Below are 14811 nucleotides of genomic sequence, written 5' to 3'. Positions count from 1 at the left end.
GGAAGGTACAGCGAGTAAAAACCACACTGAATGTTCCAGATCTCAGCTTTAACTTTCCAGACCAGACCTGTGTGTGCATTCTGCATCTGCTGAGAAGCCGTGACAGTTAAAGAGCTTCTTATGTTACTAAGAGCTGTGAAAAGTCACATAGCCCACTTGTGTATATAACCAAAAGCAAGCAAAAGTTTGCATGCCCCATGGTATTTGAAAAAATATGTAAAAGGTATCTCTAATTTAACAAGTATATAAAGATATACAATTACTTTTCAAAGTAAAATAAATTCCAAAATTAAATTTGGATTCATCTTACATAAAGACAATGGTAAAAGAAAAGAACTGCAATGAATATTACAACTGATCTCATCTAAAAACGGTTCAGAGCGTAACTCAGAGGTTGTAGAGTAAATGCAAATGCTGGCATTTCAGTTATTAGAGAATATTTATATCACATAATGAAGGGAAATACAAACTTTTGAACTGGTACTAAAATGAAAAAATGATTTCCTCCACAACTTGGCCACCTGCCAATTCACCCACCGGCCAGCAGCCATAATCAGTGTCGAGAGGTGGTGTTAATATTAAATGCTGATGCTCAACATGCCTGTTCTTGTGTAAGTGAAAAACATGCACTAAAATCTTCACCCCCTCCACATATCAGGCCGAGATCCAGCAGCAGCTCAACAGCGTAAACAGTGAACTTCCTGATTAGAGGCTTGTGGGCGGAGCTTCTTATAATCCACCAGATCAAAAGATTTTCACTTTTTCTCTCATCAGCTGTCGAATCGCTGCAGGGCACAAAGATCATTCTTCATTTGTCCTGATCTCATCAAACATCTTCAGGTGCCATTTCTCACAAAGATTTGTGTTTGTGACCTCCATCTCTTCTTTATTTATATTTTGTAAAATGTATTAATGGAGAACTGGACTGTCATTAAGTTTGTTCATGTTGGAAAGTTGCTGTGGTGTAAAAAAGAGGAATAAAACACTATGGGACTTGCTGTTATAGGACAATAATCAACTTCAGGGTGGTAACAGTGACTCTGCTTCATCACTGTGTTCTGTACTGAGCTGTATTTCTTCTTGTCTTGAACTTGTTTTCACATTGTTATCTATATGTACAGAACACACGTATTGTCTTGTTCTGTAGTCCTGAAGGCATGACACTTCATCTTACTGAAATAAAAGCCACTTAACTTAAAGCCACAGCACCGCCCTGTAACCGCAGACCAGAGTGACCCTAAATAATCCCCTAATTTATCTCCATCATCATGAGGTCTATGTGGGTAAAATACAGCCTCAGTGTTTCTTTTTTTCTTCTGCTGTCTTCTGATATGAGGTAATGGTTTTGTGTGAGTTTTCTGTAAGTGCATTCTTCATCTTCATCTCTAATTCACTTTAACTCTTCAGAGTTTTACTCTGTGTGACCTGTCACACCGCACTGGCTCCATCTACTGACACAGGATCTGTTTTGTGCCTTGTTAGTTGTTACTTTTGGCAGCCAGAGACCTCTTTTATCTTTATTTATTTGATTATTTATTCATTTATTTACTCACTTATTTATTAATTTACTCACAGAATAGAGGGCCTCCAGGGGACAACCTCCCCCATATTATATTCTCTTCTTTAGTTGTCACTGAAACCTCCTATTGTAATAAAGCACATGGACAAAGTACTCATGTGATCTTTGTGAGTTCTGAGCTGTTGATCTGCTGTTGTTCCTGGTTTTCTATCATCTGGTCCTCAGTTCTGAAGGGAAATTGTAATGCTACAGCATACATAGATATTCTACACAGTTTTCTGCTTACATCTTCATGGTAACAATTCAGACAACACCGCGTATGGGTGTGATGGTCAGGTGGCCATGCACACACACACACACACACACACACACACACACACACACACACTCTCTCATACACAAACATTATTTTATTTGATATTGTATATAATTTCTTAGCATAAGTTATAAACTACAAACCTGCATGCTAAATAGAAAGTTAAAATGTCTACTATAGTCTAATGTCTAGGGGGTGTACTTTTTTCTTTCTGTTTAACTGCACTACTTAGTACACTAGTATTTATCTGGTTTGAGACACAGCCTTTTGACTACATGCCTCTATATCAGCTTCTGTTCAGGATTTTGTTGCTGTCCATGGTGATGAAATTCGAGTGAAGTAACAAAGCGAGTTCACTGTATTGATCATGTCACTCAAAATACACCAAGAAATGTCACAAAAAAGTATGAATTTTCTTTTATTTGTTCTTTAAAATAAGTACTTACATGAATTGAATGACCTTTTTTTTTTTAAAAAAAAAAAAGAATATATATATATATATATATATATATATATATATATATATATATATATATATATATATATATATATATATATAGTAAAAGATGTATATTTTGTTAAAGATCGTTCCTAATGGAATATATATATATATATATATATATATATATATATATATATATATATATATATATATATATATATTTAATTATCTTACCTTTTAATTATCTTAATGTCGTAATGCTGTTGCCTAAACAATTATTTTCTAACATATTCTTATGTTAGAAAATAACGTAACATAGCCCTTAACGTAAGGGCTTTTGCTTCTTCAGGTAAATGCTTTTGGGTCATAGTTTTATACTGAAGTTAATGTTAATGTATTCACTTATGATTTACTTCATTATTACAATATAATCACAGGAATGTTACAGTAGTTATACAGTATTTATACTTGATATTGACAGTATTTCTCCAGGTTGAAAACATAAAACACAGTAAAATGACCACACTTGATTAAACACAGTATTTTATTGTAGAAATTACAGAAATTCTGTAGAGTGCACCTTATGTTTCTCTTCAGTTGGCATGGAACTGTAACAACACTAACAGTTTAAAATGATTTCGGACGATATGAGCTTTCATCTGATCTTTACTTTTACTTCAAACCACAGATTCTTACATTTACAACAACAACAAAAGACAATAATACATGTAAGGCTTGCTGTAGATTTACTATTGATCAATGCATTCATGAAACAGTAAGAGACATGTGCAGTAATATCATGTGTAATATAAAGCATTACTGAAATATATTCTAAGTAAAAGAGGAGTAAACCACTTCAGTGTACACTCTATCACTGGGTTTGATTTTCCTCTCTTTGAAATGTAAAGCAGAGAAATTGACCTCGAGAGCAGAACGGCCCTGTGGGAAATAACATAAAGCGTTCACTGTAAATGACAGCTATCAGAATTAAATCACTATTAGTGTAATATTTATCATTGTGATCCCTGATAGCACTGAGTCTAATAATAATGTTTTAATTACATTTTAAAGTCATTTACCTGATTGAGTGTTTTCTCTACTACAGAACCGTGATGAGATCTCACTGTAGAGGAAAAATATATGATTCCATCAGGACTTAATACATATTATAAGTGTATGTACAGTATATGATATACTATTCAGATACACAACCTTAATAAAGACTCACCATGACAACGTTCACAGTTTCTCCCTTTAGAGCTTACGACATGAGCAAAGATCACAACCACACACACTCCTAATGCTACAGCGAGGCAGATCACTACAGGATCCACAGATTCTTCTGTAGCACAAAAATAATAATAATGCAATGAAAATATATTTTATTTTAAAATACATTAATAAACTTATTTCTATATGTAAAATAACTATACACATTGTGATCATAGCAATGTTTAAATATTTACAAGCATTACACTTTAGTTAGACAATAAGTAAACTACATTTTCTTTATTAATAAAATTAATTAATAATTAATTAGCAAAGTGTCCTTTCTTCAGTGTTGTCACATGAAAAGATATGTGAGGGGCTTACTGACTTTTGTGAGATACTGTACATATATATATATATATATATATATATTGGGCAGGGCCTGGTCAATGTTCTCTTTTTCTTCTTCTTCTTCTTCTTCTTCTTCTTCTTCTTCTTCTTCTTCTTCTTCTCCTTCTAGAATATAATCTAATGTATAAATAAACATGTAAAATATGTGAAATACATCTGAGTGTATATCATTTCCGCCGATGTTGTATATTTAACAAGTCATTACTCGGTGTTCTACAGTACACCTATCCCAAACACTTCTTTATAAAAAAAAAAAAAAGTCATATGTTTAACCTGAACTCTCTGAGTTTCATGGAAGATGTTGATCGTTTTCATTCCACTGAAAGTTATATACTGTATATAATTGTGTATGTAACAAATAATCTTGAATCTCTTGAATCTTGAATCTCTTGATCATTGAACAGAAAATCCAGATTGTTTAACAGTAGATCTCGGCTCTGAGAGAACTAACACTGGAGACTTCAGCATCAACCAGACAGTCGTGTGAGAATCACTTGATCTATTTAACGAAAGACACTCATGCTCACTTTGATGTGTATTATTACATCCTGTTCGTTGCAGTCACAGCGTTTTGCACAAGTGTCTGTTGGCACATTGCTGCGCTTATACAGGAAGACTAACTGTAGCTCATGAGTAAAGTCTGACCACAACTGACACTCAACAACAGCTCTGACCGACTGTGAAGTGTGTTCAGCATCTCCAGTCTCTCATGCTGTCTTTCACACACACAGAATTTCTTTCAAAATGTCATATCTATTGATTTAAACAAGTTAGAAACTATTAACATAAAATTTACTGTTAGATTTTCTAGGCTCAGGGTCAGATATAATGTCTAAGATCGTTTCTCCAAGTAATCACTGTGCATTAAGTGGTGTTAATTATATTATTTATTTTTCATATTATACGCAGTTTACTCTACGAATTCATTATCTGGTATCATTTTGTTATAAACATACATCTGTCATACCCTTTACAGTCCGGTCACTGCCCTGATCTTCATCACTACATTGGTTTATGTCACTGCTTTAGACTTTATAAAATTCATATTTTATTTCATTTTATTAGTATATTTTATTAATGATCATTCTGTAAGATGTCGTCTGTAATATCAAACTACAACCATACAAACAAAACAGAATTGGATCACCTGATAAACAGTTTTGGAGGAGCCTCTCCTATAACCATGTAGACTCAGCTTTACAGTTATTACATCACTTCCTGTGTGCTACCTTTTCACCCTCCCCTGAACAACATTAAACTTGTTCCTTAACTGTAGAGGTTCCCTCTTTAAACACTAATGAAAATTAAGAAACGTGAAAAGAAAAGCTGGTTTCTCACAGAGACAAGTCAGTACATCTGGGATTTCATTATCTGCTATAATAATAATATATGTACAAATATTTCTCATGGTTATTGAGGTGCATTAACACTTTATTCATGTTGCTATGGTAACCGAGGTGCAGTGTTTCGTCACAAGAGTTTCAACACCACGGACAGCGACGGACTTTCACTCCTCATCGCGCTCCTCTCCGATCTCAAACTCTCACATTCCCACTCTCAGTCTCTTTCTCACACGGTCATCATCACACACTGTGTATGTTTTTCTCGAACTTCACTACAAACACTATCTACCAATCAGTATTAGTGTGTAGATTTGAACATTTTAGGATTAAGAACTAATAACACTATCTCCCACTAGGTGGCAGTAAATCCTCACCCTTAAAGCTCTGTTAGTAAAACTGATCTGTTTCCGGTCACAGAGCAGGCCTTGGCTTTACCGGCTACTTGTTGATCATTATATACAAATATATATGAAGAAGTTCAGTTATATTCAATACAATTCACAGTTCAGCAGTTTATAATGGACTTCATGGTCATTTTCCAACATGCATTAATAACAAATTAATATTCCTGATACTGTACATCACTCATAAAAGCCAATTTGTCCATGTTCATGTCTAAGCAGAACACAACTCTGACACTCGCACGTTCCAGGATGGTGACTATAGTGTGTATAGGGCCAAGTCTGTGTGTAACTGGTTCATTTATATATTTACATCATTTGGCAGACTCACTAAACCAAGCAACTTATTTGGCGTTTTGAACAAACATGTTGAATCAAGAGAGCAATTAAATTAAAGAACAATAAGACATTAGTGTGGGCACACGCGAGTGTAAAATTAAACCACATTTTCCATTCTGTCTTAACACCTTTCTCATGATACTGTATATCTGTGCAACATCAAAACACTAATATGGAAAATAATACGTGGTGTAGATGTAGGCAGATCAGAATACCATGTGCTTGCTTATCATGACTTTTTTTTTTTTTAATACACCCAATCACATCATATTCTGGGGCGTGGTCAGTACAGACCCCCTATAGTATAAATATAAATTCAAACCAAGCTTCAAGATCATTCATATTCTGCTGATAAATGAGATACAAACACTGTAGAATTTCTGAGAAATGAAAAATGACTGGTTTCTGGATTTTAATTTTGATCTTCAGCACAATGTGTAAGTAATATGAGCAAATTATTCCCATCTAGTTTGATGTATGATTAGTATTATTACTCTAAAGACACTTTTTGCAAGTTTCTATTATTCCTTTAAGATGATCTTTAATTACACGTTATGTATAATAATATCTGACCTGAATTCATTACCTTATTAATGCATTTACTTTTCTAGATACAGTCCAACCTGGTAGACGCTGGGTTACTGCACAATCCCTCACAGAGTCACAAGTTTATCAGCCTGATAAAGAGCTCAGTGTGAATATCGGAGACTCGGCTACTCTACAGTGTTGTATTTTAGAAAAAGAAGTCAGGATAATTACCTGGTTTAAGCAACTAAACAGAAAAAAACCTCAGACTATAGTCCAGTTATATAAAAATGGTGGAGAAATATTTTACAATCAATTCCAAAAGTCTCATTTTCAAATAGAAAGATCTTCAAACTGTTTGAATTTGATCATTTTAAACATCATTCAGTCTGATGAAGCCATGTACTACTGTGCACTGACGAGATCCAACACTGTGTTTGGAGATGGAACTTATTTAAAAATTAAAGGTAGGATTTCCACTAAAATTGATTAAGCTACAGGTTTAATGTAGTGATTTTTTCCTTATTACCATTAACATGTTCAACCTGGAAGACAAATAATAATGAAGCAGTGAAATGCTAACTGTGTTTTCTTCAACAACACTGAGTTACAGACTTTTAGTGAATTATGATAAATGTTTATAGGTGATCATGTTACTGTTGCATCAGAAACATCTAAACCAGCTCTGTGTGATAATTCAGTGGTGTGTGAACCAACACTGCATGGAAACAGCACTAACATGAACACACACAAGAAAACAGGTGATATGTCTTATAATTCAGAATTCAATATTAATTATCCATAATTCATCAAGCAAAATGTTCCTAGAAAATAATTTGCACTAATGTAAATGTAATGTTATCAATAACAGAACCGGAAAAGATTAGATCTCTACATTCGACAGTGCTCGGTTTGGGAACGGCTTTGGGTTTGTGCGCACTTCTGATTTTCTGTCTCATTTATTTCACACTGAGGAGAAGAAAATGTGATAAAAGTAAGTGTTTTTGTCATCAGATAATAATTATGTCAGTTAACTTCTATCTGCGTGACTAAATAAGTGTATTTCTGTATTAATAGTGAACGCCTCTATAGACGACTCTCACGGAATGAGACAGGTAAGTGTGCAGATACGTAAACACTTTGTTTTTAAATTGTAATTTATAGAAGAAAAAGATATGTTACTCTGTCTCCTTTAGTCATGGAGAAATCTCACCAGTTCACTATTACATTTGATTACTTATAATATAATATATAATATATCTGCTCAGTGTTGGTCCTAAAGCGATCCTATATACATTTACACTATAAACTCATTTCATAAATCAATCTTTTAATTCTTTTTTTCAGGAATCTCATTTCAACACCTTGAATTATGAAACTTTGCAATTCTTCATGAATAAAGTCAAACCTGGAGGAAGGGATGATTTGGTGTACTCTGATGTGATGTATGTGACACTGTAATATATAACATAAACGACCCAGAACACACGTTAATATTAGCTGAACTTCTGCTATACTAAAGTTTAGTTGTTGTTATCTTTTTTTAAATCATGCATGTATATATATATATATATATATATATATATATATATATATAGAGAGAGAGAGAGAGAGAGAGAGAGAGAGAGAGAGAGAGAGAGAGAGAGAGAGTCACTGTTAATCTTCTTCTTCTTCTTCTTCTCCTTCTAGAATATAATCTAATGTATAAATAAACATGTAAAATATGTGAAATACATCTGAGTGTATATCATTTCGCCGATGTTGTATATTTAACAAGTCATTGCTCGGTGTTCTACAGTACACCTATCCCAAACACTTCTTTATAAAAAAAAAAAAAGTCATATGTTTAACCTGAACTCTCTGAGTTTCATGGAAGATGTTGATCGTTTTCATTCCACTGAAAGTTATATACTGTATATAATTGTGTATGTAACAAATAATCTTGAATCTCTTGAATCTTGAATCTCTTGATCATTGAACAGAAAATCCAGATTGTTTAACAGTAGATCTCGGCTCTGAGAGAACTAACACTGGAGACTTCAGCATCAACCAGACAGTCGTGTGAGAATCACTTGATCTATTTAACGAAAGACACTCATGCTCACTTTGATGTGTATTATTACATCCTGTTCGTTGCAGTCACAGCGTTTTGCACAAGTGTCTGTTGGCACATTGCTGCGCTTATACAGGAAGACTAACTGTAGCTCATGAGTAAAGTCTGACCACAACTGACACTCAACAACAGCTCTGACCGACTGTGAAGTGTGTTCAGCATCTCCAGTCTCTCATGCTGTCTTTCACACACACAGAATTTCTTTCAAAATATCATATCTATTGATTTAAACAAGTTAGAACCTATTAACATAAAATTTACTGTTAGATTTTCTAGGCTCAGGGTCAGATATAACGTCTAAGATCGTTTCTCCAAGTAATCACTGTGCATTAAGTGGTGTTAATTATATTATTTATTTTTCATATTATACGCAGTTTACTCTACGAATTCATTATCTGGTATCATTTTGTTATAAACATACATCTGTCATACCCTTTACAGTCCGGTCACTGCCCTGATCTTCATCACTACGTTGGTTTACGTCACTGCTCTGGTCTTCATAAAATCCATATTTTAATTAATTTTATTAGTATCTTTTATTAATGATCATTCTGTAAGATGTCGTCTGTAATATAAAACTACAACCATACATACAAAACAGAACTGGATCACCTGATAAACAGTTTTGGAGGAGCCTCTCCTATAACCATGTAGACTCAGCTTTACAGTTATTACATCACTTCCTGTGTGCTACCTTTTCACCCTCCCCTGAACAACATTAAACTTGTTCCTTAACTGTAGAGGTTCCCTCTTTAAACACTAATGAAAATTAAGAAACGTGAAAAGAAAAGCTGGTTTCTCACAGCGACAAGTCAGTACATCTGGGATTTTATTATCTGCTATAATAATAATATATGTACAAATATTTCTCATGGTTATTGAGGTGCATTAACACTTTATTCATGTTGCTATGGTAACAGAGGTGCACTGTTTCGTCACAAGAGTTTCAACACCACGGACAGCGACGGACTTTCACTCCTCATTGCGCTTCACTCCGATCTCAAACTCTCACATTCCCACTCTCAGTCTCTTTCTCACACGGTCATCATCACACACTCTGTATGTTTTTCTCCAACTTCACTACAAACACTATCTACCAATGAGTATTAGTGTGTAGATTTGAACATTTTAGGATTAAGAACTAATAACACTATCTCCCACTAGGTGGCAGTAAATCCTCACCCTTAAAGCTCTGTTAGTAAAACTGATCTGTTTCAGGTCACAGAGCAGGCCTTGACTTTACAGGCTACTTGTTGATCATTATATACAAATATATATGAAGAAGTTCAGTTATATTCAATACAATTCACAGTTCAGCAGTTTATAATGGACTTCATGGTCATTTTCCAACATGCATTAATAACAAATTAATATTCCTGATACTGTACATCACTCATAAAAGCCAATTTGTCCATGTTCATGTCCAAGCAGAACACAACACTGACACTCGCACGTTCCAGGATGGTGACTATAGTGTGTATAGGGCCAAGTCTGTGTGTAACTGGTTCATTTATATATTTACATCATTTGGCAGACTCACTAAACCAAGCAACTTCTTTCGCGTTTTGCACAAACATGTTGAATTAAGAGAGCAATTAAATTAAAGAACAATAAGATATTAGTGTGGGCACACGCGAGTGTAAAATTAAACCACATTTTCCATTCTGTCATAACATCTTACTCATGATACTGTATATCTGTGCAACATCAAAACACTGGAAAATAATATGTGGTGTAGATGTAGGCAGATCAGAATACCATGTGCTTGCTTATCATGACTTTTTTTTTTTAATTCAACCAATCACATCATATTCTGGGGCGTGGTCAGTACAGACCGCCTATAGTATAAATATAAATTCTAACCATGCTTCAAGTGCATTCATATTCTGCTGATAAATGAGATACAAACACTGTAGAATTTCTGAGAAATGAAAAATGACTGGTTTCTGGATTTTAATTTTGATCTTCAGCACCATGTGTAAGTAATATGAGCAAATTATTCCCATCTAGTTTGATATAATTTTTAATAAAAGTTATGGAGACTATTACTTTTGTAAGGATTTTTTGTAAAAAATTTGTATGGATTTGTATGTAGAAGAATCTCCAGCGTTATTCCTTTAAGGTTATCTTTAATAACCCCTTATATATAATAATATCTGAAATAAATTATTTACTTCATTTGGTGTATTTGTTTTTCTAGATACAGTCCAACCTGGTAGACGCTGGGTTACTGCACAATCCCTCACAGAGTCACCAGTTTATCAGCCTGATAAAGAGCTCAGTGTGAATATCGGAGACTCGGCTACTCTGCGGTGTTGTATTTCTGAAAATGAAGTTGGGATAATTGCCTGGTTTAAGCAACCAAACAGAAAAAAACCTCAGATTATAGTCATGGTATATAAAAGTGGTGGGGAGCCATTTTTCAATGGATTCCAAAAGTCTCATTTCCAAATAGAAAGATCTTCAAACTGTTTCAATATGATCATTTTAAACATCATTCAGTCTGATGAAGCCATGTACTACTGTGCACTCACATACCCAAACACTGTGTTTGCAGATGGAACTTATTTAAAAATTAAAGGTAGGATTTCCACGAAAATTGATTAAGCTACAGGTTTAATGTAGTGATTTTTTTCCTTATTACCATTAACATGTTCAACCTGGAAGACAAATAATAATGAAGTAGTGAAATACTAACTGTGTTTTCTTCAACAACAGAGAGTTACAGAGTTACAGAGTTTTAGTGAATTATGATAAATGTTTATAGGTGATCATGTTACTATTGCATCAGAAACATCTAAACCAGCTCTGTGTGATAATTCAGTGGTGTGTGAACCAACACTGCATGGAAACAACACTAACATGAACACACACGAGAAAACAGGTAAGATGTAATTCATAATTAATTCATAAAGCATAATTCACCTAGAAAATAATTTGCACTAATGTAAATGTAATGTGGTGAAATAACAGTATCAGAAATGATCAGATCTCTACATTCGACAGTGCTCGGTTTGGGAACGGCTTTGGGTTTGTGCGCACTTCTGATTTTCTGCCTCATTTATTTCATACTGAGGAGAAGAAAATGTGATAAAAGTAAGTGCTTTTGTGATCAGGTTAATTAAATTGAATAAAGTCATTCACCATTATGTCTATCAAAAAGACTGAACTCATAGGTGTTTTTCTGTATTCATAGTAAATACGACTATAGAAAACTCTCCAGGAACGAGGCAGGTACGTGTGCAGGAACATTCTATATTATTATATACTGTATGGGTAATTGTGTTTGTTTCTGTAGATGAGTCTGACTACTAATTTTGCTTCATATATGTGAAATGTGAAATGCTACATTCATATGCTACTTGTTATAATGTTCTGGATATAATTTATACAATGAATTTGATGAGATTTGCACAACAGTTCCAAGCTTTTTATTTTGATGCTGCTCTTGTTCTGTGTAGTTAATGTGTATTATTTATTTATCTATCTATCTATCTATCTATCTATCTATCTATCTATCTATTTATTTATTTATGTATTATTATTATTATTATTATTATTATTATTATTATTATTCAGGAATCTGAAGCGGAACCACTGAATTACGCAGCTGTGCAGTTTACCAAGAGGAAAGCCAAAGCTGAAAAAAGGAAAACTGGCTCAGCAGATGAGTGTGTGTACTCCGATGTGAATAAAACTGTAAGATGTGATGGAAATAATTCATAACACATGGTACTATTACACTGCAAAAACAGTAAAAACAGTGAAAATATCTTGACTATATGCCAATTTATTCCATCTTTTTCATTACGAGATGAAAAGATTATTAAATGATACAGTATAAATGGATTATTTTAGAGGGTCAGACAGTAGTGGGAGGTTTACCAGTATATGAGGGAAACCAGTGAATGTAGTGGAGATTATTAAATCAGCAGTAAAAGTACAACAAGGGCAACTGATGTATCGATACTAATACACATGTAGGAAAACTGCCTTCCAACCACTTTTGAGGCTGATTTGTTGTTGTTGTTGTTGTTGTTGTTGTTGTTGTTTTCTTTCTTCTATAATTCTATAGTTTTTCTTTGTTTTCCTAAATGTGGTTTGTTTCTCACTATATGTAAACACTAGGATCTTGCACTTTTTCTTTTGACCATCAGATTATTATAAACATATGTTACCAATGGAGACCATCAAATAAAGTTTAATTACTGAAAATTACAGCCCCGAGCCTCAAAGCACTTTGGAGGCTCATTTGTGCCATCAGCCATCAGGCTCCACAACATTACAGCACCAAACTGACAGATTTAAGCCCAAATTTGCACAACAATCCCAAGCTTTTATTGTGATGCTGTCCTTGTCTGTAGTTAGTGTGTATAGTTCAGTTACCCATCTCGCGTGGTTTTTACTTTGAGGTCAAAAGGTTTTGCACTATTATTTTATTTTTCAGGAATCTGAAGCAGAAACACTCAATTATGCAGCTTTGAAATTCCCCAAGAGGAAAGTGTCATGATTCCCCCTTGAAGCAGCGTGCTCTAAGCGCGAATGCGCGAGCACCTGCTTTTCCGTTGTTGACCCTAATGACATCTGGACACGTGTGTTTTGTTTATGTTTCTGTCATGTCTCCTCCCTGTTCTGTCATTGGCTGGGATTTCACGTGGGTCTGTATTGCTCTCAGCTGCTAGCAGTTTAGACGCTGATTATGTCCGCATATATACCGCGCGCCTCCCAGCACACAAGGCGGAAGATTATCTTAGAGTCAGTTCAGTTCAGTTCAGTTCAGTTCAGTTCGTAGCGTAGCCATAGTCACGGTCCATGTTTAGAGTTAGTTTAGTTCGTATCGTAGTCATAGTCATAGTCACAGTCCATGTTTAAAGTTAGTTCGCGCTGGATTATCCGCTTCCAGTCCCTCGTCATAGTTCGTTTCTCGTTTTGTTTACCGACCCTGTTTTCCGAGACCACGACCTAGATTCCTGCCTTGCCCTGTGTATGCCTGTTTGCCAATCGCCTGACCTCTTGCATGTTTGTGGATTACGTTTTGGATCACGTTTTGGATTTGTCTGCCTGTCTCTCTTTCAAATAAACAACTGTTCATCCTGCACTTGCATCCGTCCTATCTCTGCTCCGTCGCGGCTCGTGACAGAATCTTCCGCCGAAACATGGATGCAGCAGGAGAACGGAGGAGACGCAGAACCCGGAAGTCGACGCCAACCGTCCCCGCTATGGACTCAGTCCACTTCCCACAATGGACATTTATGGAGCTTCCTGATCCATTTGACGGATTTTTCGGTGCCCCAGAATATTTCCTGGTAGATTGTCAATTCTATATCTCCAGCCTGTCAGACCCTAAGCCAGAGGAGAAGCACTGGCTCCAATTCATGTGGTCCCGGTTCTTTGGACCGGCCCGTCAATGGGTGCAGCTCAAACTGGATAAGCACTGTAGGAACCTGGACAGTGTAGAACAGTTTGTGGGGGAATTCATGATGTGATTCGGTAGTCCGGAGGCGAAGGACGAGCTAGAACAACTTCTCAGGGGGGGTAAGTCTGGCAGGCAAACCTGCCCTGCCGTATACCCACTACTACAGGCAACTTCATGCAGAGCTCAACTCTGAAATCCAAGTCAAGTCTCAAGTCCCTAAGGTCCAAGCCCAAGTCAAGCCTCCAGGCTCTGAAGCCCAAGTCAAGCCTCCAGGCTCTGAAGCCCAAGTCAAGCCTCCAGGCTCTGAAGCCCGAGCCAAGCCTCCAGTCCCTGACGTCCGAGCCAAGCCTCCAGTCCCTGAGGTCCGAGCCAAGTCTCCAGTCCCTGAGGTCCGAGCCAAGCCTCCAGTCCCTGAGGTCCGAGCCAAGCCTCCAGTCCCTGAGGTCCGAGCCAAGCCTCCCGTCCCTGAGGTCCAAGCCAAGCCTCCCGTCCCTGAGGTCCGAGCCAAGCCTCCCGTCCCTGAGGTCACGTCCAAGCCTGCTGATCCAGTTGACCAAGCTCTGCTAATATCTCAGCCTAATGACGAAATGCTGCTCACGCCCAAGTCTACCAACCCGGTCGCCCAAGTTCAGCCCAAGCCCAGGACTACTGACACGCACAGCCAAGTTCTGCTCACGCCCCAGTCTGCTGACACGTACAGCCAAGTTCGGCTCACGCCACAGTCTGCTGACACGGCCAGCCAAGCTCCGCCCGCGCCCGAGTCTGCTGACACGGCCA

At 36.2% G+C, this 14811-nt stretch overlaps 1 protein-coding gene across 1 annotated transcript; it reads left to right on the top strand.

The window, feature by feature from the left end:
* Window positions 1-9090: 9090 nt before the first annotated feature.
* LOC128612050 (uncharacterized) lies at window positions 9091-12344 on the top strand. Its single transcript, XM_053631954.1, has 6 exons — window positions 9091-10596; window positions 10819-11199; window positions 11386-11502; window positions 11625-11705; window positions 11815-11858; window positions 12198-12344. Exons 1-6 carry the CDS (start codon window positions 10554-10556, stop codon window positions 12342-12344), a joined length of 813 nt encoding a protein of 270 aa, XP_053487929.1. The 5' UTR covers window positions 9091-10553.
* The last annotated feature ends 2467 nt before the right edge of the window (window positions 12345-14811 follow it).

This window comes from Ictalurus furcatus, chromosome 8 (genome assembly GCF_023375685.1).
Source record: "Ictalurus furcatus strain D&B chromosome 8, Billie_1.0, whole genome shotgun sequence".
NCBI classification, from domain to species: domain Eukaryota; kingdom Metazoa; phylum Chordata; class Actinopteri; order Siluriformes; family Ictaluridae; genus Ictalurus; species Ictalurus furcatus.
The sequence above is the reverse complement of the archived record's forward strand: the minus strand, read 5'-3'. Positions and strand labels throughout refer to the sequence as shown.